This window comes from Zootermopsis nevadensis, unplaced genomic scaffold, assembly GCF_977971745.1.
Source record: "Zootermopsis nevadensis isolate Lab colony 2312 unplaced genomic scaffold, Znev_1.0 Znev_ptg000050l, whole genome shotgun sequence".
NCBI lineage: Eukaryota > Metazoa > Arthropoda > Insecta > Blattodea > Termopsidae > Zootermopsis > Zootermopsis nevadensis.
Window position 1 is genome coordinate 4823569 of NW_028259182.1, and position 27849 is coordinate 4851417.

At 40.1% G+C, this 27849-nt stretch overlaps 2 protein-coding genes across 2 annotated transcripts; both read right to left on the reverse strand.

Moving 5' to 3' along the window:
* Positions 1 to 3031: 3031 nt before the first annotated feature.
* On the reverse strand, positions 3032 to 18266 carry LOC147871535 (odorant receptor 4-like). The gene is made up of 7 exons (XM_087360829.1): positions 17995 to 18266; positions 16427 to 16703; positions 15483 to 15688; positions 4913 to 5012; positions 4229 to 4333; positions 3989 to 4144; positions 3032 to 3346 (listed from the first exon to the last, which is right to left on the reverse strand). The coding sequence occupies exons 1-7, from the start codon at positions 18264 to 18266 to the stop codon at positions 3266 to 3268; spliced, it is 1197 nt and encodes a 398-aa protein (XP_087216955.1). The 3' UTR covers positions 3032 to 3265.
* Positions 18267 to 21762: 3496 nt separating this feature from the next.
* Positions 21763 to 27123, reverse strand: LOC147871536 (4-vinylanisole receptor-like). Its single transcript, XM_087360830.1, has 7 exons — positions 27050 to 27123; positions 26377 to 26557; positions 24885 to 25090; positions 24298 to 24397; positions 23566 to 23670; positions 23326 to 23481; positions 21763 to 22083 (listed from the first exon to the last, which is right to left on the reverse strand). The coding sequence occupies exons 1-7, from the start codon at positions 27121 to 27123 to the stop codon at positions 22003 to 22005; spliced, it is 903 nt and encodes a 300-aa protein (XP_087216956.1). The 3' UTR covers positions 21763 to 22002.
* Between the last annotated feature and the right edge of the window lie 726 nt (positions 27124 to 27849).

Sequence of the window (27849 nt, forward strand, 5' to 3'; positions counted from 1 at the left end):
GTTTAATTTATAGTAAGGAGACATGAACTTTCAAGTGAGTTCAGGAAATCTGTATATTTGACAAATTAAAATATTATTCCTTGTAGCGACATTTTTCTGTCAACCACTTCATTGATTACTCACGAATTATTTAATTTATTTTAATTGGTTTTGTTGTATTTAATAACAGATAGATCTCAATCCCTGAGAAATGTTTGCTTTATTTTTTCTCGAGGTTCAGGAAAAGCCATAAAATCCACATGACGAAAATGTATTATACATAAATCAAACCTGTACCTTCATTATTTCCATTTGCAGTAAATGTACTTGGCTTCTGTTGTACGTATTCAGCTGTAATCTGCAAGCAAATTTCGGTCCCCTATGGTCTTGTAACTTTGTTAGTCTTACTGCAAGAGGACTGTTCTTCTTCAGACACTACCAGCAGACTTTCTGCTGTGTTAATGCGTTGAAATCATATGAGTATAGATTTCCGGTGAGCTTGTGATAGTCTTCTTCTTTCTATACGTATCGTTGAGTATCACAAGAAAGAAATTATTGCCCCCATGTCTAGTATGTTCGCCGGGACTCCATCCCAGGACAGTTGTTTTGGGGCTGTGCCCTTCGGCTTTCCAATCTCCTCGCCGAAACAACCGATTCTGTTCTTTGCGCCGTTCTTCTGTCGTTCTCAGATTTGAGGATACAAAACCACCGTCTCCTGGTATCGAACGCAGGACACTTTCTCGGACATTTGACATTTCTGTGTGCTCTTCCTGGTCTTAAGGAATGAGCATGTCAGGTTTGGTTCAAGTCGGATTAACCGTTCTCGAGCTAACACACTCAATTCCAATTTTATGCACAAAATAATTGCTTTCCTGTGACGAAGTTTTGTATTGTAACCTGCAATGCACATAAATAATGTTGTTAGTTAGAAGGATTAGAGGTCTTCACTGTGGTTATTGTGGAGGTGGCAGAATTCTGGCTTTTCAGAAGTCATCACCCTGATGATGGAGATAGCAAGAACCTCTAATACGTCGGTAAACTTCTATTAGACGACTGCTGTAAAGACATGTGGGTCAAATTGTGTGCTCGAATAGAAGGGCGAAGACCCCCGCATTATTCATGGCTGCGTGGACGAGAGGGTAGCTAAAGTGATAATTGGTATCACAACAAGCAATTGGTTTGCAGTAATTGCAAAGTGTATTTTCTTTGCTTAATGGAAACACCATTTTCCATTTAAGATGCACCGTAGTGCTTTATCGTTTTCAGTGAGATTGGTTGACACTCTCTGCTTCTCCTGGAACATCATTTGCAATCCAAAGAGTGGCTAATCCAGATAGGCGTTCACACGTAAAAGTCCTTATTCGATTTGAGCCTTGTAAAGTTCCCTACAGCGGATGTGGTTGACTTCAACATGTCTTTCTTTTTTTGTAGGTAAAATCTTGTAAAGTAAAGAATTGCAACAATTGACTCAATCCATAACAATCGATATCGGAGTCTTCCCAGAAAGACAAGACTTTCTTCTCATCTTGTCTTTGTTTAAAAATTATTTTGTTTGCTTTCTTATGGTTGATTTCGGAAGAACCGGAGGTGATATAAAGTTTTTATATAAGCTCGTGGCTTCGTGAAAGTTTTTTCAGTGCTACATAATGAAACGAAATCTTTCATCTTATAATTTCGAATGTTGCTGTAAAATAATTTCGACTTTGTTCGAACTTCGCTTGTTCCATTGATAAGCTCCAAAACCTCCATCAGTTTTGTCAGTCACATTTCAAGTTTGAGAATATTTTTTGTAACCGATTCGCTGTCTCCCACATTTTCAGAATTATCACGTGTCGCGAAGATTTTCAGTTGCTCGACGTATGTCGTCCACCTGAAACCGTTTGACTTTAACAAAGCAGTTCGCATTTCTCTCGTCTTTCACATGGACTTTTCAGGTATTTTTCGATTTGTGTGACAGATCGCCAACCTACTCCTAGGTCTGGTTAAAAGAACAGATGTTCTTTCTATTAAGTCATTGTTGGCAACTCGGCGGCATCTCCTAGAATCGGATTCACGTTTTGGGAGATGCATTTTGTGAGTGAACGCTTGGATCACGGCCAATATTCGTCTTTCCACTCCGTGGTTCAGCTTTGAAGCAAATAGGTTAACAAAAAAGATTCAAATAGAAAATAATTATTTATAAAACATTTAATGTAATTCACTTTACTTTTCTACGCAGAACTCATGAAACTCAACTTCCCCATTGCATAATTCCAGCGGTACAAGGCATTGTGTCTTAAATGCCTTACTTAGGTAATTCAGGGGAATATCAATTCCAAAGTTAAAATGCAGTTTAGTTCACTTTATGAATTATCATTCTGGACTCCTGCAGAAGTAAGTTATTACGTGGAGTGACGGTCAGATATCAGGCAGACTATACCCACCCCAAAATAGTTCCCATCAACTGGAAAATATTTCATCTGCCAGGCCTTTTCATTTTCGCCCGTTAACTCTTACGTCTCCAGTCTTGTTTGCAATAATCACATCTCGTGTCCGTAGAAGAGAGACGAAAGATTCTTAAAGATGTTAATGATGCTGTGATGTTTAACTACGATGCATTAACTGCAGTCGCTGTTTAGCGTCGAACGACGTCCGTTGTCTTGAGCAAATTTTACAGAAATCTTTCGTGGTTTTCTTCAACAGATTTCCCCCTACGTTCGCCTTGATGGTCTGAGGAAATTTAATGAAAACCTTAGTTTGCCCGACCGCATGTCCATTCTTACATCTTATCGATTTAGTTACTGCATGCACTGAAATGAGTGATCGGAGAATTTCGTAAAAACCAGAAACTGGAGTGCCTGGGAAATTACTAGTCACGTATTCTGGTCCAGAATTCAGGAAGTGTGAAGACCAAATATTGTTCAAACCGAAACGTCCCTTAACCTCCCCCCCCCCAACCGATATTAAGTTACGTAATTTCTTTGGTTTTTCTGGTCGTGCGTCACCCTACTTGCCAGACTGGAGGAGTTCGCCATTGGTAACTGCAGTTAGGAAGTGTTTAGGTTACTTTAAACTTTATTGCAGATATAGGACAGAATGTGTTTCATTTCGTACAATAACGAATACAGTTATACTTTGAGCTGTGATTCTTATGATATTACAGGATGACTCACTAAAGTTCCACTTTGACATTTCTGTGTTTTGTTGTTGCAAGACGTGTTGTGTGTAGTGTGAGGTGTGTTCTCTCTTATTGTGTTCTAAAGCTGCTAGTTGTGAAGCCTGCCGTGGGTTTTCTATTCCTTCAAATTCATTTTTCCTCGTTTTCGCCATCATTTCTGTCTCTCATTTGAAGAAGGAACATGAAGAGAGACACCGACTGATTCAGCATCTGCGAACACAAACATTGCCACGTGACGTCATGTGTAGAACAACTTCAAATTTTAAAAACACTGTGAAGGAGGACCTCGATTTGAAGATACTGTACCAAGATTCCGTTAAGTATGTTAAGGTTAGTTATGTTCAGTTGGTTTGTATTAAGTGAAGTTATGTGAGATTGTTAGGTTCTTTCGGGTTCGATATGTTTGCCATTATACACTTCTCCGCCCTCAGATAAAATCGATAATTGTTTGCTAATATTTTAAGATTCTCGATGCTCATCTCCTCTATATGCGTCGTTCCGTTTTGGAGAATCGTGGACCTTTGCATTTCGACGCTTCACTTGAGTTAATTTACATTTAATTGTCGTCGTCTTCGTTTTGGACTTTGGGGCGTACGGCGTTGTTTCTCGACCACCATTCCCACTGACAAGTTGAGGATCAGCTGCTCTAATATGGCGTCTTTTGTTGGCTTATGGAACAGAGTTGTTTAACGTCGGTTTTCTAACATCGAGTCCGATGCCATTCAGACATTCATTGCGACAAAATATGGCGTATTTTCATGACATGATAACAGTGTCACTAACACACCAAAATCTGTGTTCATATTCCCCGTTTATGTGTTCTAAACTTAATCATACTTAAAATAACCGTACGTTCATCATCGTGGTGTTGGAAACGGGAACAAATTTCCCGGCTGTGAGTGTGAACTCCTTTTGAGCTGTTGCAATGACGAAGGCCAGGCAGCGCTGGAAATGTACAGGAGTACCAACCCAATCGCATCCCCAAGCCGAATCGCCCACACTCTCCGCCTGCAACATTTGAAATCGAATTTATTCTTTTGAATGCGCGTTTATATGCACGTAAGATTTACTCGTAAGAAGACGTGAACTTACCTGCGCAGTCAACTCAGTTCCCAGCCTGCAGAATATGAACACACACACCAGCATCGCGAAATAGGCTGTGAAGGCTTGAATTACGTCTCCAGAATGACCCCAGCTCTGCACATGTGAATATACGGACGAATTTGTATAAATGACAAGTTTAAATTTTATGTACAGATGCCTGGCATTTACTTCATAATATTTCAAATTCTTCCACTCTCTCTAAAAATTTGAAAATAATTTCTTTCGAAACAAAATACTAATTTTACCTGTTGTTTTCTATGGGTGCGAATTCTGATATCTCATTATAACTGAATAATAACTTTGTGTGGATTTAATAACAGATGCTTGGGGGCAATATTTTGATTTGAGGAGGATGAAATATTTGGAGACTGAAAGAAATTGCACAGTGAACCCTTTACCAGATATGAAAAAGTGATCACATTGATGACGAACAGATTGGCGATGCTTGTTGCACGCATGAGACGATAAGAGATTAAAGAAAATTTAGTTAGAAACATTAAATGGGGGTTAATAATTCGTGAAACGACAACGTAGATAGAAAAATGTTGTTAAATTTGGCCTTGAAAGTAGTGTGACAATGTTGGCCCTTCTCATTTAGTTCCACCTTATAACGCTGTCGGTCGACGTTGCTATTGCGTTCAGATGTTGGCAGTTACGAAAAGAGTACTGTACCATAACTCCGGAGAAGGCCAAGCAGCACAATGTAATTAGTAAGATGAGGAAAAGGCCACAAAAGCAGGGATTGAACACGTCCTCAATTTCCTGCATGAACCTGTGGAAGAGACACGAACAGATTGTAGGAAGCAATAGAGTAGATTTTTCTGATTTATTTTCTGTCTTCAGTTGTAAATCAAAATGACAAGGGGGCATTTATTCTGTACGTGACAGATTTACGACGCACAAGATCTGCTTCGATTCAATTAAGAAAGATTTCTGATTTCCGTATTAGCCGTGGACGTTATTCGTTTCTTATTTAGAAATGATTTGAAAAATTTCGATTTGTTTGCTCTAGACTGGGCTAGGGGCTGGCAGGGCAGACCATCTGTCGGACACGACGTCGTAAGAGATGTTCTGAACAATGTAAGTCCATACTTTTCAGTGGATGTAGATCATTGCTTGTACAAGAACAAAAACCAGAAACTGTCGATACAGATTCAGTAGACGGTTTGGGGATTAAATGAGTCCAAGGACCCCAATTTTCGGCGTAACGTTTATAAACTTACTTCCACCATCAGACTCGTGATGTCAGATTTGCTTAGACGTTTATAAGTAGGGCTAATTCCAGATGCTCACCTTTTTATCTCCTGGTGATGACGTATGCAGGCATTGAGCTGATTCTGCATGCGACTGAACGTTCCCTCGTGCTCTGAGGTCTCCTGTTTGATGTCCAGGAGAGCTGCCCTCAGCTTCTCCAGCTGACTGCACGCCACACACACCGGCATGCTATATAGACACGTGAAGCTCATCCATGTGGTCAACATGGTAATTGAGCCAAATATCTGAGGACGATAACAGTAACGTATGGGTGTGAAACTTGGTTTTCTACACCGACTGATAATGCATGAGAACGAGGTGATGAGGGGAACATCTAGGCTTAACAGGGAGAAAGCAGCCGAATAGTTGAGAAATAACCGTAATGACTTGTAATGCTTACCAAACATTGAGATATTAATTTACGATAGCGCACAATGATAAGTTTGGTCGAAATCAGTTCTGGGATTCTGGTACTGAAACATTCTGACGGACAGACAGGAACAGACCTTTGTTCTTTTATTTCGTGCAAAGAACACACAAAACAAAAGAGTGAATTAATAAAATAAAGAATAACAATAATGCCACTCCTCAAAATCGCCATCAAACTGCATAATTTATGTTAACTGCTGAACGGAGTCTCAGAGGAATATAAGCGGAAGGACATGACAACGAAGATGTTTTAAGTAGAAGATGAACACGCAACGCAAACAGAAGGCAATTAATTTCTATCTCATGCAGTTAATACGGACAGACGTTTTCAGGACGACAACAGATGCCCACAACTAACAACATTTAAAACTTTTACAGATCCTGAACAAATTCGATTTACTTACACACGGAATTACTGCATTACATGTTAAGTAAATTGTGTCTAGCAGTAACAATGGCTGTGAAAATGTTTATACAACATAATAACAGAACTAGTATTAGTGATTTATGAACATTTCTCCTTTTTAAGAAATCAGAATAATTTGTTACCTCTGCGATATTCATTATTTGCAAGGCCAGCATTGACGAGTTGTCAAAAGGGTGCCACGTGTCATACATCAGGAAGTGATGTTTCGCCCTGGTTATAATTATGTGGGTTATGTGAAACCCGTTGACAAAAATTATTCCATACAACATGTATCTCTGAAGGCGAGTGACCAGTCCAGCCATTGTTAAAACTTTCGTGCCGGGGTCGGTTTCTGGTTGGTCCTCCCATCTGAAGGATTCCGTGAGAGCAAACAGGACCTCAAAAGCAGATTTACGAATCCTGAAAGAAACAAACATGTAAGATTTCTGAATTTGATAAGAGAGTCCGTCAGTGTAGCCAACTGTCGCTCTGATTTACTTTGAGCAGAGCCACGCTGACAAATGCACTCGAGTTTTCCAAACGCATTCTTTGCAATTCATCGCTTCCTCATTGGCCTTGGCCTTGGCCTTGGCGTTTGCTGACTGCAGATCGCGGTCAGTTGTTACGAAATTAATTTCGCGGGAGGTAATTTATTTTATATCGTTTACTGTTGAACATTCCGTGCATTTAGAACATTTTTAAACCAAGTTGTGAATCTTCGTGTTGCAACATCATGCAACAATCATTTCGTGCGATTTGCCTGAGAAAAGTCTCGTTTCCAGTTCGTGTAAATTAGCGATGCTTTTACACCAAAACGAACATAACTTAAATAGGCCGGTAAAGTGAGTGAATATATGAGGTTCTCGCGCCTGTGAGATACCACCGTTTCGGAGTCACATATTTGTTCCGTCTTCAGGTCTAATTTAAAATGGAGGCGGTATTTTTCTTAGAAACTTTTGTGTCTGCGTACAAGTGAACACGGCGTTACAAGTACCACAAAATACCAACATTACAATTTAAGCGATGTTTGAGCGACTAAGTCTCTGCAGCATGTCTAGCGCATAATGACTTGGAAAGGGACTGCAAGAAAGCGGTCGTGGCCAAATTTAAGTTACTATCGCGACGTAGATACGGAGGGACTGAGAATAACTACGAAAATCTGAGGACAGCCAGTCTCCGATCCTGAAATTTGAACTAGTTGCGTCCCGAATACGAAGCGAGAATGGAAATTTCTCGGTAGTGAATTTTGTTTGTTTATTGCGGTCTTCAATTAAGTACTTCGTTATAAAGATGTGTTATATTGAAAGAATATTTCTACAATTTGCATGGAAATGAGTGATGTCGCACCGAGCATTGTTCGGCATTTTGAATATTCTTTCTGTATTCTTTGTTTATTTCAAAGACGCTCTCTGTAGCTGAGATTCTACAGTGTGAAGTGATAAGCTGATTGTTGGTTAGATTGTTGTATACAACGAGAAGAAACGTGTTGTGGCCTAATTTAAGACTTGGTTGGAGGGACTCGGTGCCCCACAAAAAAATAAGGGTTTCCGGTAAGTGGGTCGAGACTTGAAACCAGGACATCCCAATTACGGAACACGTTTAATAACAGGCCGACTGCAACGTTCTGCTTGTACCGGGTGAATCAGAGATCCGGGGTCGTATAAATGAGTTTCCAGACGTCTACTTGGAAAGTTAATCTCTCATACTAAAATGGCCGTGTTCTGGGTTGTAGCGCCATGTAGCCTAGTACAAGTTTACCAAAGTTTCAGAAGTATTTGTTGGGTCCATCTTCAGGGCCATGACTCAGACATCTCTGAAACATAGGTAAACCTCTACACCAGACTACACGCTGCTACAACCCAGAAGTCGGCCATCTTCGGGCTCACCGCCTTAAAAAACTCAGATCCTACTCGGTTGATCCTTGTAATGGTGAAGTGCATTGTTTTCTTCGCGGTACGGACTGAATTATATTAAATGTTATTTAGACGAGCTTCGGCTTCAAAGGGTCACACTGGCGTTTAACATTGCCTGAATGCGGTTACATTTGTTCAGGACACAAAGAACACGTCTCACGAAAAGGATGGCTGACTTCTGGGTTGATGCCCTGATGATGGAAGCAGAAAACACCCCTGAAACGTCGGTAAACGTCCACCAGACTACACGGCGGAACAACCCAGAAGACAGCCATCTTCGGACTCACCGTCGTGGAAATCACAAATCCAAATCTAAAAATACTGGAAGCATAAAAAACTGAACAGATAACTGGATTCTGATTACCTGAGGTACGTGTACATCCACATTACGACAGTGGCCGCCAGAAAGAATCGAATCTTCACAATGGCATATTCCAAGTCTCTGCTTGTGAACACATCCATGGTAAATATCAGTTGCAAATTGCACATGCAGACGGAAACCACCGTGCTGTACAGTTGGCGAAAGCGTGAGGACGTCTTCCTGTTCATAGGGATTCCTGCAAATCGCAAGAAGAAAAACAGAAGACCAAAACGTCTTTCGGTGATGTCTCCTGCGTTCAAAGTGGAGTTCTCCATCGTGACGTATTGATTCCAGCAGTACGTCTTCTTCTCCTTGTTCGTACTGTCACTGTCACGAAGACTGTCAGATGGGATACAAGGCTTCTCTCCCGTCTTTGTTTCGTTACACTCTGACTCAATTGAGTATTTTTCTGTGCTCCAAAGCGCAGGGATTGCTAAAATATTCATGAAAGTCGAAGTTCGTTGTTAACGATTCGACCTTTCGTTGCCTTAATCACAAAACTGTTGAAGTCTCTTAATTTTCCAGCTCCAACTACCAATTTCGTGAAAATTCAAAGACGCTGCGTAGTTTGCTTAATTAAATATCATCAATATTAAAAGGGAAGAACTTTTAAGTTTAAATTATACTAAGGAGACATGAAGTTTCAGGTGAGTTCCGGAAATCCGAATGTTAGACGGAATTAAATTATGTTTCTTGTAGCGACATATTTCCAAGGCATGCTTCATTGATTACTCTGATCACGAATTATTTAAGTTTATTTAATTGTTTTTGTTGTATTTCATAACAGATGGATCTCGATTCCTGATAAATGTTTACTTTATTTTTCCTCAAGGTGCTGGAAAAGGCTTAAAATCCACTTGTCGAAAATGTTTTGAACATAGTTGAAACGTGTACCTTCATTATTTCCATTTAATGTTAATGTCCTTGGCTTCTGTTGTACGTATCCAGCTGTAATCTGCAAGCAAATTTCGGTCCCCTATGGTCTTGTAACTTTGTTAGTCTTACTGCAAGAGGACTGTTCTTCTTCAGACACTACCAGCAGACTTTCTGCTGTGTTAATGCGTTGAAATCATATGAGTATAGATTTCCGGTGAGATTGTGATAGTCTTCATGTTTTTATACGAATCGTCGATTGTCACAGGACAGAAATTATTGCCCCAATATCTAGTATATTCGCCGTGACTCGATCCCAGGACAGTTGTTTTGGGGCTGTGCCCTTCGGCCTTCCAATCTCCTCGCCGAAACAACCGATTCTGTTCTTTACGCAGTTCTTCTGTCGTTCCCAGATTTATGGATACAAAACCTCCGTCTTCTGGCATCGAACGCAGGACACTTTCTCGGACACTTGACATTTCTGCGTGCTCTTCTTGGTCTTAAGGAATAAGCATGCCAACTTTTGTTCAAGTCAGTTCAACCGTACTCGAGCTAACACACACAATTCCAAATTTATGTACAAAATAATTGCTTTCCAGTGACGAAGGTTTATATTGTAACCTGCAATGCAAATCAATAATGTCGTTATTTAGAAGTGTTAGAGGTCTCCATTTGCAATGATTGTGAGATGGCAGACTTTTGGCTTTTCAGAAGTCATCACCCTGATGATGGAGACAGCAAGATCCTCTGAAACATCGGTAAACTTCTATTAGACGACTGCTGTAGATGCATGTGGGTCAGATTGTGTTCTCCAATAGAAGGGCGAAGACCCCCGCATTATTCATGGTTGACTGGAGGGGAGGGTAGACAAAGTGATAATTGGTATCACAACAAGCAATTGGTTTGCAGTTATTGCCAAGTGTATTTTCTTTGCTTAATGGAAACACCGTAGTGCTTTATCGCTTTCAGTGAGATTGGTTGATTCTCTCTGCTTCTGCTGGAACACCATTTGCAATCCAAAGAGTGGCTAATCCAGATAGGCGTTCACACGTAAAAGTCCTTATTCGATTTGAGCCTTGAAAAGTTCCTTACAGCGGATGTGGGTGACTTCAACATGTCTTTCTTTTTTGTAGGGAAAACCGTGTATAGTAAAGAGTAGCAACAATTCACTCAATCCCTAACAATCGATATCGGAGACTTCCCAGAAAGACAAGACCTTCTTCTCATCTTGTCTTTGTTTAAAAATTATTTTGTTTGCTTTCTTATTGTTGATACTTCGGAAAAACCTGAGGTGATATAACGTTTTTATATAAGCTCGTGGCTTCGTGAAAGTTTTTTCAGTGCTACATAATGAAACGAAATCTTTCATCTTATAATCTCAGATGATTAAGGGTTAATAGTTCCTTATTTCCTTCTTCTGCCACACTCACCATCTTCATTTAATGCAGGGTGAATTCTAGGTGTCAGCCGTATGTTCCCAAGAGGAATAAAAGTAGAACTAGGTAAGTGACGTCGTTCAAGCAGAAATGCCTTTTGCTGTAAAATCATTTCGACTTCGTTCGAACTTCGCTTGTTCCATTAATAAGCTCCAAAACTTCCATCAGTTTTGTCAGTCACATTTCAAGTTTGAGAATATTTTTCGCAGTCCCCCACATTTTCAGAATGATCACGTGTCGCGAAGATTTTTAGTTGCTCGACGTATGTCGTCCACCTGAAACCGTTTGACTTTAACAAAGCAGTTCGCATTTCTCTCGTCTTTCACATGGACTTTTCAGGTATTTTTCGATTTGTGTGACAGATCGCCAACCTACTCCTAGGTCTGGTTAAAAGAACAGATGTTCTTTCTATTAAGTCATTGTTGGCAACTCGGCGGCATCTCCTAGAATCGGATTCACGTTTTGGGAGATGCATTTTGTGAGTGAACGCTTGGATCACGGCCAATATTCGTCTTTCCACTCCGTGGTTCAGCTTTGAAGCAAATAGGTTAACAAAAAAGATTCAAATAGAAAATAATTATTTATAAAACATTTAATGTAATTCACTTTACTTTTCTACGCAGAACTCATGAAACTCAACTTCCCCATTGCATAATTCCAGCGGTACAAGGCATTGTGTCTTAAATGCCTTACTTAGGTAATTCAGGGGTACATCAATTCAAAGGTATAATACAGTTTAGTTTAGTTTATGAATTATCATTCTGGACTCCTACAGAAGAAAGTTATTACATGGCGTGACGGTCAGATATCAGGCAGACTATATCCACCACAAAATAGATCCCATGAACTGGAAAACATTTCATCTGCCAGGCCTTTTCATTTTCGCCCGTTAACTCTTACGTCTCCAGTCTTGTTTGCAATAATCACATCTCGTGTCCGTAGAAGAGAGACGAAAGATTCTTAAAGATGTTAATGATGCTGTGATGTTTAACTACGATGCATTAACTGCAGTCGCTGTTTAGCGTCGAACGACTTCCTTTGTCTTGAACAAATTTGACAGAAAGCTTTAATGTCTTTCTAAAACAGATTTCCCCCTACGTTCGCCTTGATGGTCTGAGGAAATTTAATGAAAACCTTAGTTTGCCCGACCGCATGTCCATTCTTACATCTTTTCGATTTAGTTACTGCATGCACTGAAATGAGTGATCGGAGAATTTCGTAAAAACCAGAAACTGGAGTGCCTGGGTAATTAGTAGTCACGTATTCTGGTCCAGATATCAGGTAGTTTGAAAATCCAATATTATTAAAACCGAAATGTACCTTTAAAAGAAACTGGACCCAATATTAAGTTACGTAATTTCTCTGTTTTTTCTGGTCGTGCGTCACCCTTCTTGCCAGAATGGAGGAGTTCGCCATTGGTAATCGAAGTTAGGAAGTGTTTAGGTTACTTTAAACTTTATTTCAGATATAGGACCGAAAGTGTTTCATTTCGTATAATAACGAATACAGTTATACTTTGAGCTGTGCTTGTTATGATATTACAGGATGACTCACTAATGTTCCAGTTTGACATTTCTGTGTTTTGTTGTTGCAAGACGTGTTGTGTGTAGTGTGAAGTGTGTTCTCTCTTATTGTGTTCTAAAGCTGCTAGTTGTGAAGCCTGCCGTGGGTTTTCTATTCCTTCAAATTCATTTTCCCTCTTTTTCGCCATCATTTATGTCTCTCATTTGGAGAAGGAACATGAAGAGAGACACCGACTGATTCAGCATCTGCGAACACAAACATTACCACGTGACGTCATGCGCAGAACAACGGCATATTTTAAAAACACTGTGAAGGAGGACCTCGCTTTGATTATACGTACCTAGATGGCTATACTTTGTACAAATCCCATATCATGTACCCACTACCAATGCTTTAAGGACCAGTGGTACATATCTTTACCATTTGCTTGACAATCTATAAGTCTGATCTTTTTATGAATCTCATAATTAACAGCGATAATTTCCTTAAAGAGCGTCAACAAACTGATCTTTGAAATGATGAATTGTTGTGTTTTCTTTGCGGTACGGACTGATTTATTAAATAAGATCACAGTACCCGCAGTGCTAATGGTGGAAGGCAACGTGGCGACCTGGCGACCGTGACGACGCTGGATATAGTGGCGACCTGCCGCCTATTGTTCCAATGGCGACGAACGATACTATGTTACCCGTGGCGACCGCGGTGTTACATAGAAGTTAGCAAAATGTGCAATCGTGGCGACCTGAGCGACTTGTGAGGCTCCAGCCAATTGGCCAGACGTGGACGAGGTCGTTTACTTGTGCTATGTTTAGATTAGGCGAGGTGGGGTTATGTTAAGTTGGGTCAGGTTAGGTTTGGTTAGTTTAATTTACGTTTGCTGGTTTGGGTTGCGTTAGGTTAGATAAGGTTAGGTTAAGTTGGGATAGGTTAAATTTGGTTTCGTTAAGTATGTTAAGGTTAGTTATGTTTAGTTGGTTTCGATTAAGTGATGTTATATGAGATTGTTAGGTTCTTTCGGGTTCGGTATGTTTGCCATTATTCACGTCCCTGCCCTCGGCGTAAACTCGGTAAATGTTTGCTAGTATTTTGAGACTCACGAGCCTCATCTCCTCTATATGCATCGTTCCGTTTTCGTGAATCATGGCGCTTTGCGTTTCGACGCTTCAGTTGAGTTAATTTGAATTTAATTGTCGGCATCTTCTCTTCAAGCCTTGGGACGTTCAGCGTTGTTTCTCGACCACCATTCCCACTGACATGTTGAGGATCAGCTGCTCTAATATGGCGTCTTTTGTTGGCGTCATGACATGGAACAGCGTTGTTTAACGTCGGTTTTTTTAACATCGTGTCCTATGCCATTCTGACGTTCATTACGGCAAAATATGGCGTCTTTTCATGACAGTGTCACTAACACACCAGAATCTGTGTTCATATTCCCTGTTTATGTGTTCTAAACTTAATCATACTTAAAATAACCGTACGTTCATCATCGTGGTGTTGGAAACGGGAACAAATTTCCCAGCTGTGAGTGTGAACTCCTTTTGAGCTGTTGCAATGACGAAGGCCAGGCAGCGCTGGAATTGTACAGGAGTGCCAACCCAGTCGCATCCCCAAGCCGAATCGCCCACACTCTCCGCCTGCAACATTTGAAATCGAATTTATTCTCTTGAATGCGCGTTTATATGCACGTCAGTTTTACTGGTAAGAAGACGTGAACTTACCTGCGCGGTCAACTCAGTTCCCAGCCTGCAGAATATGAACACACATGCGAATAGCAGGATATAGGCCACGAAACCCTGTATTACGTTTCCAGGATTCCCCCAACTCTGCACGCGTAAAAATAAGACAAACTGGTAATGTTACGGTTTTAAATATCATGTTTAAATTTTTTATATAGAAGTAAAGCATTTATTTTAGAATCATTTCTGTTCCTTACCTCAGTATGTACGTATAAAAATTACTCAAAGTAATCTAGTCGCCTGAAACTTTCAACGCTGAAGTGGACATTCGGGTTCCACCAGAGACGCGACAATTTCTAAAGGAATCTACTGGACTATTATGCAAATGCAAAGCAAGTCGTCGATGGTGGTCTTCTCTGCTGTAACGCCGTGTGGACCTGTAGTTTGGATCAATGTTACCGCTAATTGTTGGTTCTCAACTGCAGGTCCACAGGGAGTCACAATCCGGAAGTCCACATTGACATCTTCGTCGTTGTCAAAACCTTACGCCTCAGCAAAGCGAACCTGTCCTCGTAAGTACCACACCACGGGATTATGGAAGAGAAACTTCATCAATTCTAAATCTCAACGCCACAAGAGCCTTCTAGAAATATTTATATTTTTTACAGACATTGTTTTATCCTCCGATGTTTGCTTTCATCTTTCCCGCAAACTTGTTTCTCGTTTATAATTTTCTGCATTTGGATTTTGCAATTATGAGAACAGTACTGTACCAAAACTGTGGAGAATGCGAAGAAGCAGAAGGTGATAAGAGAGATGAGGAACAGGCCACAGAAACAGGGACTGTACACGTCTTCAAGTATTTGCATGAATCTGTGGACCAGAGCAGAACAGATTTAGGATTTCATTCAGTTTGACGTTTGCGATTTGATTCGTGTTTCGCTATCAATAATTATTGGAAATATCAAGCGACTATCTGCTCGATATATGATCAAAATTATTCTCTTTATTTTACTGGTGTTTATGACACACAGAATCAGTAAATTAGTTCCTCTATTTGTATGCATAATTCAGGTCGATAGTGTCTGCTGTCGTCAATAGTTTGTTAGCCAATTTACTAGTACATTCTCCTTGCCATAGGATTTCTAATTGTCTTTACCACGTGCATTGATAGTTGCTAATTGTAAAATTGCATGCGAGAGCTCTATGCTGTCATTACTGTAAGATATGTGCTTCAAGTGTCATTCCTCGAATCACCAAGTCATCAGAATTTTTCAACTTCCTTCCAGCTCTAAATGATGAAGATTTTCGTTGACAATCAGAATTCGTGCATGAAAACTTTCATAACGCACTGAGTTCCACATCCTCACCTTTTTATCTCCTGGTGATGACGTATGCAGGCATTGAGCTGATCCTGCATGCGACTGAACGTTCCCTCGTGCTCTGAGGTCTCCTGTTTGATGTCCAGGAGAGCTGCCCTCAGCTTCTCCAGCTGACTGCACGCCACACACACCATCATGCCATACAGACCCGTGAAGCTCATCAATGTGGTCAACATCGCAAATGTGCCAAGTATCTGAGGACGATAACAGTAACGTATGGGTGTGAAACTTGGTTTATTCTGCACCAAGGACTGATAATGCGTGAGAACGAGGAGGTGAGGGGAACATCTAGGCTTAACAGGGAGCAACCAAATTATGGAGAAATTTGTGTATTGACATTTAATGCTTACCAAACATTGAGATATTAATTTGCGATAGCGCACAATGATAAGTTTGATCGAAATCCGTTCAGCTATTCTGGAACTGAAACATGTTGACTGACAGAGAGGAGCAGCCCTTTGTTCTTTTATTTCGTGCAAAGAACACACAAAACAAAAGAGTGAATTAATAAAATAAAGAATAACAATAATTTCACTCCACAAAATCGCCTTCAAACTGCATAATTTATGTTAACTGGTGAACGGAGTCTCAGAGGAATATAAGCTTAAGGACATGAAAACGAAGATGTTTTAAGTAGAAGATGAACACGCAACGCAAACAGAAGGCAATTAATTTCTATCTCATGGAGTTAATACGGACAGCCTAATGCGTAGAGACGACAACAGATGCCCTGATGTAACAACAATTAAAAATTTTACAGATCCAGATCAAAATCGATTTACTTACATAAAGCAATTACTGCATTAAAAGTTAAATAAAGTGTGTCTAGCAGTAACAATGGCTGTGAGAAATATATTCGACATGATAACACAACATATTATTAGTGATGTGTGAACATTTCTACCTTCTAAGAAATCAGAATAATTCGTTACCTCTGCGATATTCATTATTTGCAAGGCCAGCATTGACGAGTTGTCAAAAGGGTGCCACGTGTCAAACATCACGAAGTGATGTTTCGCCCTCGTTATAATTGTGTGGATTATGTGAAATCCGTTGATAAAAATTATCCCATACAACATGTATCTCTGAAGGCGAGTGACCAGTCCAGCCATTGTTAAAACTTTCGTGTCGGGGTCGGTTTCTGGTTGGTCTTCCCATGTGAAGGATTCCGTGAGAGCAAACAGGCCCTCAAAAGCAGATTTACGAATCCTGAAAAAACAAATATGTAAGTCCGTCAGTGTAGCCAACTGTCGCTCTGATATACTTTGAGCAGTGCCACGCTGACAAATGCACTCGAGTTTTCCAAACGCTTTCTTTGCAATTCATTGCTTTCTCATTGGCCTTGGCCTTGGCGTTTGCTGACTGCAGATCGCGGTCAGTTGTTACGAAATTAAACACGCGGGAGGTAATTTATTTTATATCGTGTATTGTTGAACATTCCGTGCACCCAGAAATTTTTTAAACCAAGTTGTGAATCTTCGTGTTGCAACATCATGCAACAATAGTTTCGAGCGATATGCCGTTGAACAATGCCTGAGAAAAATCTCGTTAGCATTTCGTATAAATTTAGCTATACGTTTACACCAAAACGAACATAATTTAAACAGGCCGGTAAAATTTGTGAAGATACGAGGTTCTCGCGCCTGTGAGATACCAGCGTTTCAGAGACACATATTTGTTCCTTCTTGAGGGCTAATTTAAAATGGAGACGGTATATTTCTGAGAAACGTTGGTGTCTGGGTACAAGTGAACACGACGTTACAAGACCACAAAAAACCAACATTACAATTTAAGCGATGTTTGAGCGACTAAGTTTCTGCAGCATGACTAGCGCATAATGACTTGGAAAGGGACTGCTAGAAAGCGGTCGTGGCCAAATTTAAGTTATTATCTCTACGTACCTATGGAGGGACTGAACAAAACTACGGAAAACTTAGGATAACCTGGCCTTGTTCTGGATTGTAGCGCCGTGTAGTCTGGGACAAGTTTACCAGCGTTTCATAGGTATTTGTTGGGTCCATCGTCAGGGCCACGACTCAAAAATCTCTGAAACGTCGGTAAAGTCCTACCAGACTACACGCTGCTACAACCCAGAAGTCAGCCATCTTCAGACTCACCGCCTTGAAAACCTCAGATCCTACTCGGTTGATATTTGTAATGCAGTGTCTTCTTCGCGGTACGGACTGAATTATATTAAATGTTAGTTAGACGAGCTTCGGCTTCAAAGGGTCACACTCGCGTTTTAAATTGCCTGCATGCGGTTACATTTGTACAGGACACAAAGAACAATTCTCACGAAAAAGGTGGCTCTCTTCTGGGTTGTTGCCCTGATGATGGAAGCAGTAACCACCTCTGAAACGTCTTTACAATTCTACCAGACTGCACGGCCCAGAGAAACAGAAGACAGCAATCTTCGGACTCACCGTCGTGGAAATCACAAATCCAAATCTAAAAATACTGGAACCATAAAACTCTGAACAGATAAGTGGGTTCTGATTACATGAGGTACGTGTGCATCCACATTATGACAGTGTTCGCCAGGAAGTAACGGGCCTTCATAAAGCCATATTCCAAGTCTCTGCTTGTGACCACATCCATGGTAAATTCCAGGTATAGGGTGTAGATGCAGATGGAAACCACCGTGTTGTACATGGAGCGATAGCATGAGGACGTCTTCCTGTTCATAGGGATTCCTGCAAATCGCAAGAAGATAAACAGCAGACCAAAACGTCTTTCGGTGATGTCTCCTGCGTTCAAAGTGGAGTTCTCCATCGTGACGTATTGATTCCAGCAGTACGTCTTCTTCTTCTCCTTGTTCGTACTGTCACTGTCACGAAGACTGTCAGATGGGATACAAGGCTTCTCTCTCTTCTTTGTTTCGTTACACTCTGACTCAATTGAGTAATTTTCTGTGCCTTAAAAGCGCAGGGATTTTTAAAATATTAATGAAATTCGAAGTTCGTTGTTAACGATTCGACCCTTCGTTGCCTTAATCACAAAACTGTTGAATTCAATTAATTTTCCTTCTCCAATTACCAATTTCGTGAAAACTCAAAGACGCTGCTTAGTTTGCTTAATGGAATATCATGAATATTAAATGAGAACAACTTTTAAGTTTAATTTATAGTAAGGAGACATGAACTTTCAGGTGAGTTCCATTAGTCCGAATGTTTGACGGATTAAAATTATATTCCTTGCAGCGACATTTTTCTGTCAACCACTTCATTGATTACTCACGAATTATTTAATTTCTTTTAATTGGATTTGTTGTTTTTAATAACAGATAGATCTCGGCCCCTGAGAAATGTTTACTTTACTTTTCCTCAAAGTGCTGGAAAAGGCATAAAATCCACTTGAAGAAAATGTTTTATACAGTTCAAATATGTAGCTTCATTATTTCCATTTAATGTTAATGTCCATGGCTTCTTTGTTACGTATCCAGCAGAAATCTGCACGAAAATTTCGGTCCCATATGATCTTGTAACTTTTCATCGTCTTGCTCCAGGAGGACTGTTCTTCATCAGACACTACCAGGAAAGTCTCTGTTGTGTTAATGCATTGAAATCATATGAGTATAGATTTCCGGTGAGCTTGTGATAGTCTTCATCTTTCTATACGTAACGTTGAGTATCACAAGAAAGAAATTATTGACACTATGTTTAGTATGTTCACAGGGACTCGATCCCAGGACAGTTGTTTTGGGGCTGTGCCCTTCGGCCTTCCAATCTCTTCGCCGAAACAACCGATTCTGTACTTTACGCCGTTCTTCTGTCGTTCTCAGATTTGAGGATACAAAACCACCGTCTCCTGGTATCGAACGCAGGACACTTTCTCGGACATTTGACATTTCTGTGTGCTCATCCTGGTCTTAAGGAATAATTATGCCAGGTTTGGTTCAAGTCGGATTATCCGTTCTGGAGCTAACACACACAATTCCAATTTTATGCATAAAATAATTGCTTTTCTGTGACGAAGGTTTATATTGTAACCTGCAGTGCACATAAATGATGTCGTTAGTTAGAAGTGTTAGAGGTCTCCATTTGCGGTGATTGTGAAGATGGCAGACTTTTGGCTTTTCAGAAGTCATCACCCTGATGATGGAGACAGCAAGATCCTCTGATACGTCTCTAAACATCTATTAGACGACTGCTGTAGAGACATGTGGGTCAGATTGTGAACTCGAATAGAAGGGCGAAGACCCCCACATTATTCATGTTTGATTGGAGGGGAGGGTAGACAAAGTGATAATTTGTATCACAACAAGCAATTGGTTTGCGATTATTGCAAATTGTATATTTACTTAAAAGAAACACCATTTTCCATTTAAGATGCATTGTAGTGCTTTATCGCTTTCAGTGAGATTGGTTGACACTCTCTGCTTCTCCTGGAACATCATTTGCAATCCAAAGAGTGGCTAATCCAGATAGGCGTTCACACGTGGAAATCCTTATTCGATTTGAGCCTCGAAAAGTTCCTTACAGCGGATGTGGTTGACTTCAACATGTCTTTCCTTTTTGTAGGAAAAACCTTGTAAAGTAAAGAATTGCAACAATTGACTCAATCCATAACAATCGATATCGGAGTCTTCCCAGAAAGACAAGACTTTCTTCTCATCTTGTCTTTGTTTAAAAATTATTTTGTTTGCTTTCTTATGGTTGATACTTCAGAAAAACCGGAGGTGATATAACGTGTTTAAATAAGCTTAGTTTCCTGAACGTTTTGTCAGCGTTTCCGTAAAGAAACGCACTCACTCTCCCCTTATAATCTCAGATGAAGATATTTCCTTCTTCTGCCACACTCACCATCTTCATTTAATGCAGGGTGAATTCTAGGTGTCAGCCGTATGTTCGCAAGAGGAATAAAAGTAGAACTATTTAAGTGACGTCGTTCCAGCAGAAATGCCTTTTGCTGTAAAATAATTTCGACTTTGTTCGAGCTTCGCTTGTTCCATTAATAAGCTCCAAAACCTCCATCATTTCTGTCAGTGACATTTTAATTTGAGATTATATTTTTTTATCTGATTCGCTGTCCCCTACGTTTTCAGAATTTTCACGTGTCGCGAAGATTTTCAGTTGCTCGACGTATGTCGTCCACCTGAAACCGTTTGACTTTAACAAAGCAGTTCGCATTTCTCTCGTCTTTCACATGGACTTTTCAGGTATTTTTCGATTTGTGTGACAGATCGCCAACCTACTCCTAGGTCTGGTTAAAAGAACAGATGTTCTTTCTATTAAGCCATTGTTGGCAACTCGGCGGCATCTCCTAGAATCGGATTCACGTTTTGGGAGATGCATTTTGTGAGTGAACGCTTGGATCACGGCCAATATTCGTCTTTCCACTCCGTGGTTCAGCTTTGAAGCAAATAGGTTAACAAAAAAGATTCAAATAGAAAATAATTATTTATAAAACATTTAATGTAATTCACTTTACTTTTCTACGCAGAACTCATGAAACTCAACTTCCCCATTGCATAATTCCAGCGGAACAAGGCATTGTGTTGTTAATGCCTTAATTAGGTAATTCAGGGGTACATCAATTCAAAGGTATAATACAGTTTAGTTTAGTTTATGAATTATCATTCTGGGCTGCCACAGAAGTAAGTTATTACATGGCGTGACGGTCAGATATCAGGCAGACTATATCCACCACAAAATAGATCCCATCAACTGGAAAATATTTCATCTGCCAGGCCTTTTCATTTTCGCCCGTTAACTCTTACGTCTCCAGTCTTGTTTGCAATAATCACATCTCGTGTCCGTAGAAGAGAGACGAAAGATTCTTAAAGATGTTAATGATGCTGTGATGTTTAACTACGATGCATTAACTGCAGTCGCTGTTTAGCGTCGACCGACGTCCGTTGTCTTGAACAAATTTGACAGAAAGCTTTAATGTCTTTCTAAAACAATTTCCCCCGACGTTCTCTTTGATTGTCTGAGGAAATTTAATGAAAACCTTAGTTTGCCCGACCGCATGTCCGTTCTTACATCTTATCGATTTAGTTACTGCATGCACTGAAATGAGTGATCTGAGAATTTCGTAAAAACCAGAAACCGGAGTGCCTGGGTAATTACCAGTCGCGAATCCTGGTCCAGATATCAGCTAGTGTGCAAATAAAAATATTATTAAAACCGAAATTACCCTTTAAAAAAAGCTGGACCCAATATTAAGTTACGTAATTTCTCTGTTTTTTCTGGTCGTGCGTCACCCTACTTGCCAGACTGGAGGAGTTCGCCATTGGTAACTGCAGTTAGAGAAGTGTTTAGGTTACTTTAAACTTTATTGCAGATATAGGACCGAAAGTGTTTCATTTCGTATAATAACGAATACAGTTATACTTTGAGCTGTGCTTGTTATGATATTACAGGATGACTCACTAATGTTCCAGTTTGACATTTCTATGTTTTGTTGTTGCAAGACGTGTTGTGTGTAGTGTGAAGTGTGTTCTCTCTTATTGTGTTCTAAAGCTGCTAGTTGTGACGCCTTTTTTGGGTTTACTATTCCTTCAAATTCATTTTCCCTCTTTTTCGCCATCATTTCTGTCTCTCATTTGAAGAAGGAACATGAAGAGAGACACCGACTGATTCAGCATCTGCGAACACAAACAATACCACGTGACTTCATGTGCAGAACAACGGCATATTTTAAAAACACTGTGAAGGAGGACCTCGCTTTGATTATACTGTACCAAGATGGCTATAAATTCACACAAACCATATCATGTGCTCACTACCCATGCTTAAAGGACCAATGGTACATATCTTTACCATTTGCTTGACAATCTATAAGTCTGATCTTTTTATGAATCTCATAATTAACAGCGATAATTTCCTGAAAGAGTGTAAACAAACTGATCTTTGCAATGATGAATTGTGGTGTTTTCTTTGCGGTACGGACAGATTTATTAAATAAGATCACAGTACCCGCAGTGCTAATGGTGGAAGGCAACGTGGCGACCTGGCGACCGTGACGACGCTCGATATAGTGGCGACCTGCCGCCTATTGTTCCAATGGCGACGAACGATACTATGTTACCCGTGGCGACCGCGGTGTTACAGAGAAGTTAGCGAAATGTGCAATCGTGGCGACCTGAGCGACTTGTGAGGCTCCAGCCAATTGGCCAGACGTGGACGAGGTCGTCTACTTGTGCTTTGTTTAGGTTGGACGAGGTGGGGTTATGTTAAGTTGGGTCAGGTTAGGTTTGGTTAGTTTAATTTACGTTTGCTGGTTTGAGTTGCGTTATATTAGATAAGGTTAGGTTAAGATGGGATAGGTTAAATTTGGTTTCGTTAAGTATGTTGAGGTTAGTTATGTTTAGTTGGTTTGTATTAAGTGATGTTATATGAGATTGTTAGGTTCTTTCGGGTTCGGTATGTTTGCCATTATTCACGTCCCTGCCCTCGGCGTAAACTCGGTAAATGTTTGCTAGTATTTTGAGACTCACGAGCCTCATCTCCTCTATATGCATCGTTCCGTTTTCGTGAATCATGGCGCTTTGCGTTTCGACGCTTCAGTTGAGTTAATTTGAATTTAATTGTCGGCATCTTCTCTTCAAGCCTTGGGACGTTCGGCGTTGTTTCTCGACGACCATTCCCACTGACAAATTGAGGATCAGCTGCTCTAATATGGCGTCTTTTGTTGGCGTCATGACATATGGAACAGCGTTGTTTAACGTCGGTTTTCTAACATCGTGTCCGATGCCATTCCGACATTTATTGCGACAAAATATGGCGTCTCTTCATGATATGATAACAGTATCACTAATACACCAAAATCTCTGTTCATATTCCCCGTTAATGTGTTCGAAACTTAATCATACTTAAAATAACCGTACGTTCATCATCGTGGTGTTGGAAACGGGAACAAATTTCCCGGCTGTGAGTGTGAACTCCTTTTGAGCTGTTGCAATGACGAAGGCCAGGCAGCGCTGGAAATGTACAGGAGTGCCAACCCAATCGCATCCCCAAGCCGAATCGCCCACACTCTCCGCCTGCAACATTTGAAATCGAATTTATTCTCTTGAATGCTCGTTTACATGCACGTCAGTTTCAGTGGTAATAAAACGTGAAATTACCTGCGCAGTCAACTCAGTTCCCAGCCTGCAGAATATGAACACACATGCGAATAGCAGGATATAGGCCACGAATCCCTGTATTACGTCTCCAGGATTCCCCCAACTCTGCACGCGTAAAAAAAGACAATCTGGTAATATTACGGGTTTAAATATCATGTTTAAATTTTTTATATAGAGATAATGCATTTATTTTAGAATCATTTCTGTTCCTTACCTCAGTATGTACTTATGAAAATTACTGAAAATAATCTAGTCGCCTGAAACTTTCAACGCTGAAGTGGACATTCGGGTTCCACCAGAGACGCGGCAATTTCTAAAGGAATCTACTAGACTCTTATGCAAATGCAAAAACAAGTCGTCGATGGTGGTCTTCTCTGCTGTAACGCCGTGTGGACCTATAGTTTGGATCAGTGTTACCGCGAATCGTTGGTTCTCAACTGCAGGTCCACAGGGAGTCACAATCCGGAAGTCCACATTGACATCTTCGTCGTTGTCAAAACCTTACGCCTCACAGAAGCGAACCTGTCCTCGTAAGTACCAACGCCATGGGATTTTGGAAGAGAAACTTCATTAATTCTAAATCTCAACACCACAAGACGCTTCTAGAAATATTTATATTTTTTACAGACATTGTTTTATCCTCCGATGTTTGCTTTCATCTTTCCCGCAAACTTGTTTCTCGTTTATAATTTTCTGGATTTGGATTTTGCAATTATGAGAACAGTACTGTACCAAGACTGTGGAGAAGGCGAAGAAGCAGAAGGTGATAAGAGAGATGAGGAACAGGCCACAGAAACAGGGACTGTACACGTGTTCAAGTGTCTGCATGAACCTGTGGACGAGAACGGAACAGATTTAGGACTTCTTTCCGTTCGGAGTTTGTGATTTCTTTTCGTGTCTCATTTACAATTCGAAACGACAAGCTACTATCGGCTGATACATGATCAAAATTATTCTCTTCATTTTACTGGTGTTTATGACACACAGAATCAGTAAATTAGTTCCTCTATTTGTATGCATAATTCAGGTCGATAGTGTCTGCTGTCGTCAATAGTTTGTTAGCCAATTTACTAGTACATTCTCCTTGCCATAGGATTTCTAATTGTCTTTACCACGTGCATTGGTGCTAATTGTAACATTGCATGCGAAAGCTCTATGCTGTCATTACTGTAAGATATGTGCTTCAAGTGTCATTCCTCGAATCACCAAGTCATCTGAATTTTTCAACTTCCTTCCAGCTCTAAATGATGAAGATTTTCGTTGACAATCAGAATTCGTGCATGAAAACTTTCATAACGCACTGAGTTCCACATCCTCACCTTTTTATCTCCTGGTGATGACGTATGCAGGCATTGAGCTGATCCTGCATGCGACTGAACGTTCCCTCGTGCTCTGAGGTCTCCTGTTTGATGTCCAGGAGAGCTGCCCTCAGCTTCTCCAGCTGACTGCACGCCACACATATCATGATACCATAGAGACCCGTGAAGCCAGGCATGGTGGCCAACATCACAATTGCTCCAAATACCTGAGCAAGATAAAGATTACGTTATAAGTGTGGAGTTGGTCTTTTACACTAGAGGAAGGGCACACATGCAAATCCGCTCTACGCGTGTCGTCCTCTTGGATGATTTTTGTGGCAGGATACAATTCTGGAATTGAACCAGATACGAGGCCCCGAATGTCATGCTTTTAATGTATTTTAATTTTCATGTGTGACCGCTGTTTTATATTTCAGTTAATTGAAAAGTAAATGTTGCACTGTTTTGTACAAATATAGATTTTGGGAAACATTGATGTTGGGGGTTGTAAATGCTAAGCGATTGTGGGTCTCCCCAAGCATGTGATGGCCACCGGAGCTGTCACTTTTAAGTTTGTAGTGGATCTTTGTTTACGCTGAGTTAAAAAGGCATGAAATCAAGAGGGTGAGGACGAGGTGCTGAGGACATTATGTGGGCCTGAGAGGGGGGAAAACAGACGAGTGTAGAGAAATGCGGATTATGAGGACTTTCTGGATTTGGACACATCGTCAAATATTGGCAAATTCCTGAAATTAGTTATTCGTTCCAAAATTTCAATCCATGATTGGGAATTCATGTGATGTCTATGAAGTCAACCCATTCTTATCGCTGAAAGATAATTACCAGCAAGAGATCAGTTGAAATTATTTTATGTACCGGCTTTTCAAGTAATAAATATATGAAAGTATACTTTTACAAAATACAACACCATTTCAGACACAATTTTTGAACAGAACTGGATTTGGACAAAATTTTTAACACGCGATGCAGTACAAAGTCAACAAGCAAATTCACCCAACAAAATCACATCACACCGAACCGAAGATGATAACACCAGTTGTGAAAGAGGATAATAAAATGATGATACAAAGAAATGAGCAGAAGAACAGGAAAAATTAATTTAATGTTAGGTGAATGGAAGATTATAAGCAAAATAGTCAATAAAATTAAGACTAAACAGTTGTGCCACTTCGACGTATCGCATAAAACGAATGGATCTGGTCCACAGAACAACAAAATCACAAGAAGATGGATGAAACAGTGTAAACAGAAGCCATGAACAGTAACACTGAAGGCATTTTTGTAACACTGGCAAAAATTGCTCTGAACAACTGTTTCCAAAAATAGCAAACATAATTTCTGCTGGATATGACATGCCGAGGCTCTGAATTTTTAATAAATCACGATTTTTCGTTACCTGGAAAATACTAGTTATTTGTAACGCCAGACCATCGGAGGTTTGAAAAGGGTACCAAGTATCATACACCAAATCGTTGTAAATCATCACGCGTACTGATGACTGCACTGCAAGGAACACACTGACGGACAGCAAGACGTATCTCATGTGTTTCAGAAAGCGTGGGATGACTCCAGCCATTGTCAAGCTTTTGGTGTCGGGATCTGTTTGTGGTTGGTCCTCCCACGTGAAGGATTCCGTGAGAAGAAGCAGGCTCTCAAAAGCATTCTTTTGAATCCTGAAACAGAATAAAGCAGATGTGGATAAATTGTAAACATCTCTGTAATTTTCGTTGGAAATGAGGAACATCACGACCAAAAATGTGTTACACACTGTAAGATATATATTTTATTTATGTAAGTCTCATTTAAAAACAAATTCATACTTCGTTATTAAACAAGTTGAATTGAAATATAATTAGTGTTTACTGATTTAAAATTAAATTGAAATGGTGTGTTCGTCGCTTAATCGTAAGTACCACCTTAACATTTGCCTGCAAGGAGTAAGAAACAAAAATCAAGATTCTCAGATTATCTGATCTTTGTGCCGAAATTTTAAACCCAGATGTTCTGAGCAAAAAGAAATAAGTGTCACTCCCTAAATTTACGTTCAGATGTATCTGATGACGCAGACATAAATTCAAAGGTTAAATATCAAAATTTGATACCCTTACCTAAAAACGACTCGAACTGAAACCATAAAGGAATATGAAATTTTGTGTTCTGATTACCTGAGACACAGCTGCATCCACACGGTGACACACCCTCCGAGAAATAAACGCATGGACATTACCCAGTGTTCCATATCTGAGCTTGTTATTAGACCCATAAAAAATTGCAGAAAAAGACCGTGTGAAGACACAAACGCCAATACGTTGTAAAGGCCGTGGAGGATTGTCTTCCTCTTACTGTGCATTGGTGTTCCCGCAATGCGTAAGAAAAGTAACAGCGAATTAAATCGCCTTTCAGTAATATCTTCTTCTTGCAAGATGGCGCCCTCCATCGTCAAGTATTGATTTCAGAAATATTTGTTCTTCCAGTTATCAGAATTACTATTATTATGTCATTAGCAGAAGTTTATCTGCGATGGGGTGCAGGACGTAACCTTTCCCTCTGCTCTACTCCTTAACTCTGAGACGTCTTTTTCTGTGCTTTAAAAGCCCAGGGATTGATAAAATATTCATGAAATTCGAAGTTCGTTGTTAACGATTCGACCCTTCGTTGCCTTAATCACAAAACTGTTGAAGTCAATTAATTTTCCTGCTCCAACTACCAATTTCGTGAAAATTCAAAGACGCTGAGTAGTTTGCTTAATGGAATATCATCAATATTAAATGGGAACAACTTTTAAGTTTAATTCATAGTAAGGAGACATGAACTTTCAGGTGAGTTCCAGAAATCCGAATGTTTGAGGGATTAAAATTATATTCCTTGCAGCGACATATTTCCAACGCATGCTTGATTGATTACTCTGATCACGAATTATTTAATTTATTTTAATTGTTTTTGTTGTATTTCATTACAGATAGAT

What these genes read in the sequence shown, in the direction of transcription:
- LOC147871535 (XM_087360829.1), bottom strand. Translation starts at nt 18,266, where the DNA reads ATGGAGAACTCCACTTTGAACGCAGGAGACATCACCGAAAGACGTTTT. An exon ending in AAATAATGAATATCGCAGAG is followed by an intron (nt 15,689 to 16,426) that starts GTAACGAATTAT and finishes TATCGTCCTCAG; the next exon opens with ATACTTGGCACATTTGCGAT. An exon ending in TGGCCTTCTCCGGAGTTATG is followed by an intron (nt 4,334 to 4,912) that starts GTACAGTACTCT and finishes TCACATGTGCAG; the next exon opens with AGCTGGGGTCATTCTGGAGA.
- LOC147871536 (XM_087360830.1), bottom strand. Translation starts at nt 27,123, where the DNA reads ATGGAACACTGGGTAATGTCCATGCGTTTATTTCTCGGAGGGTGTGTC. An exon ending in TCCTTGCAGTGCAGTCATCA is followed by an intron (nt 25,091 to 26,376) that starts GTACGCGTGATG and finishes TATCTTGCTCAG; the next exon opens with GTATTTGGAGCAATTGTGAT. An exon ending in GAACTGAGTTGACTGCGCAG is followed by an intron (nt 23,482 to 23,565) that starts GTAATTTCACGT and finishes CAAATGTTGCAG; the next exon opens with GCGGAGAGTGTGGGCGATTC.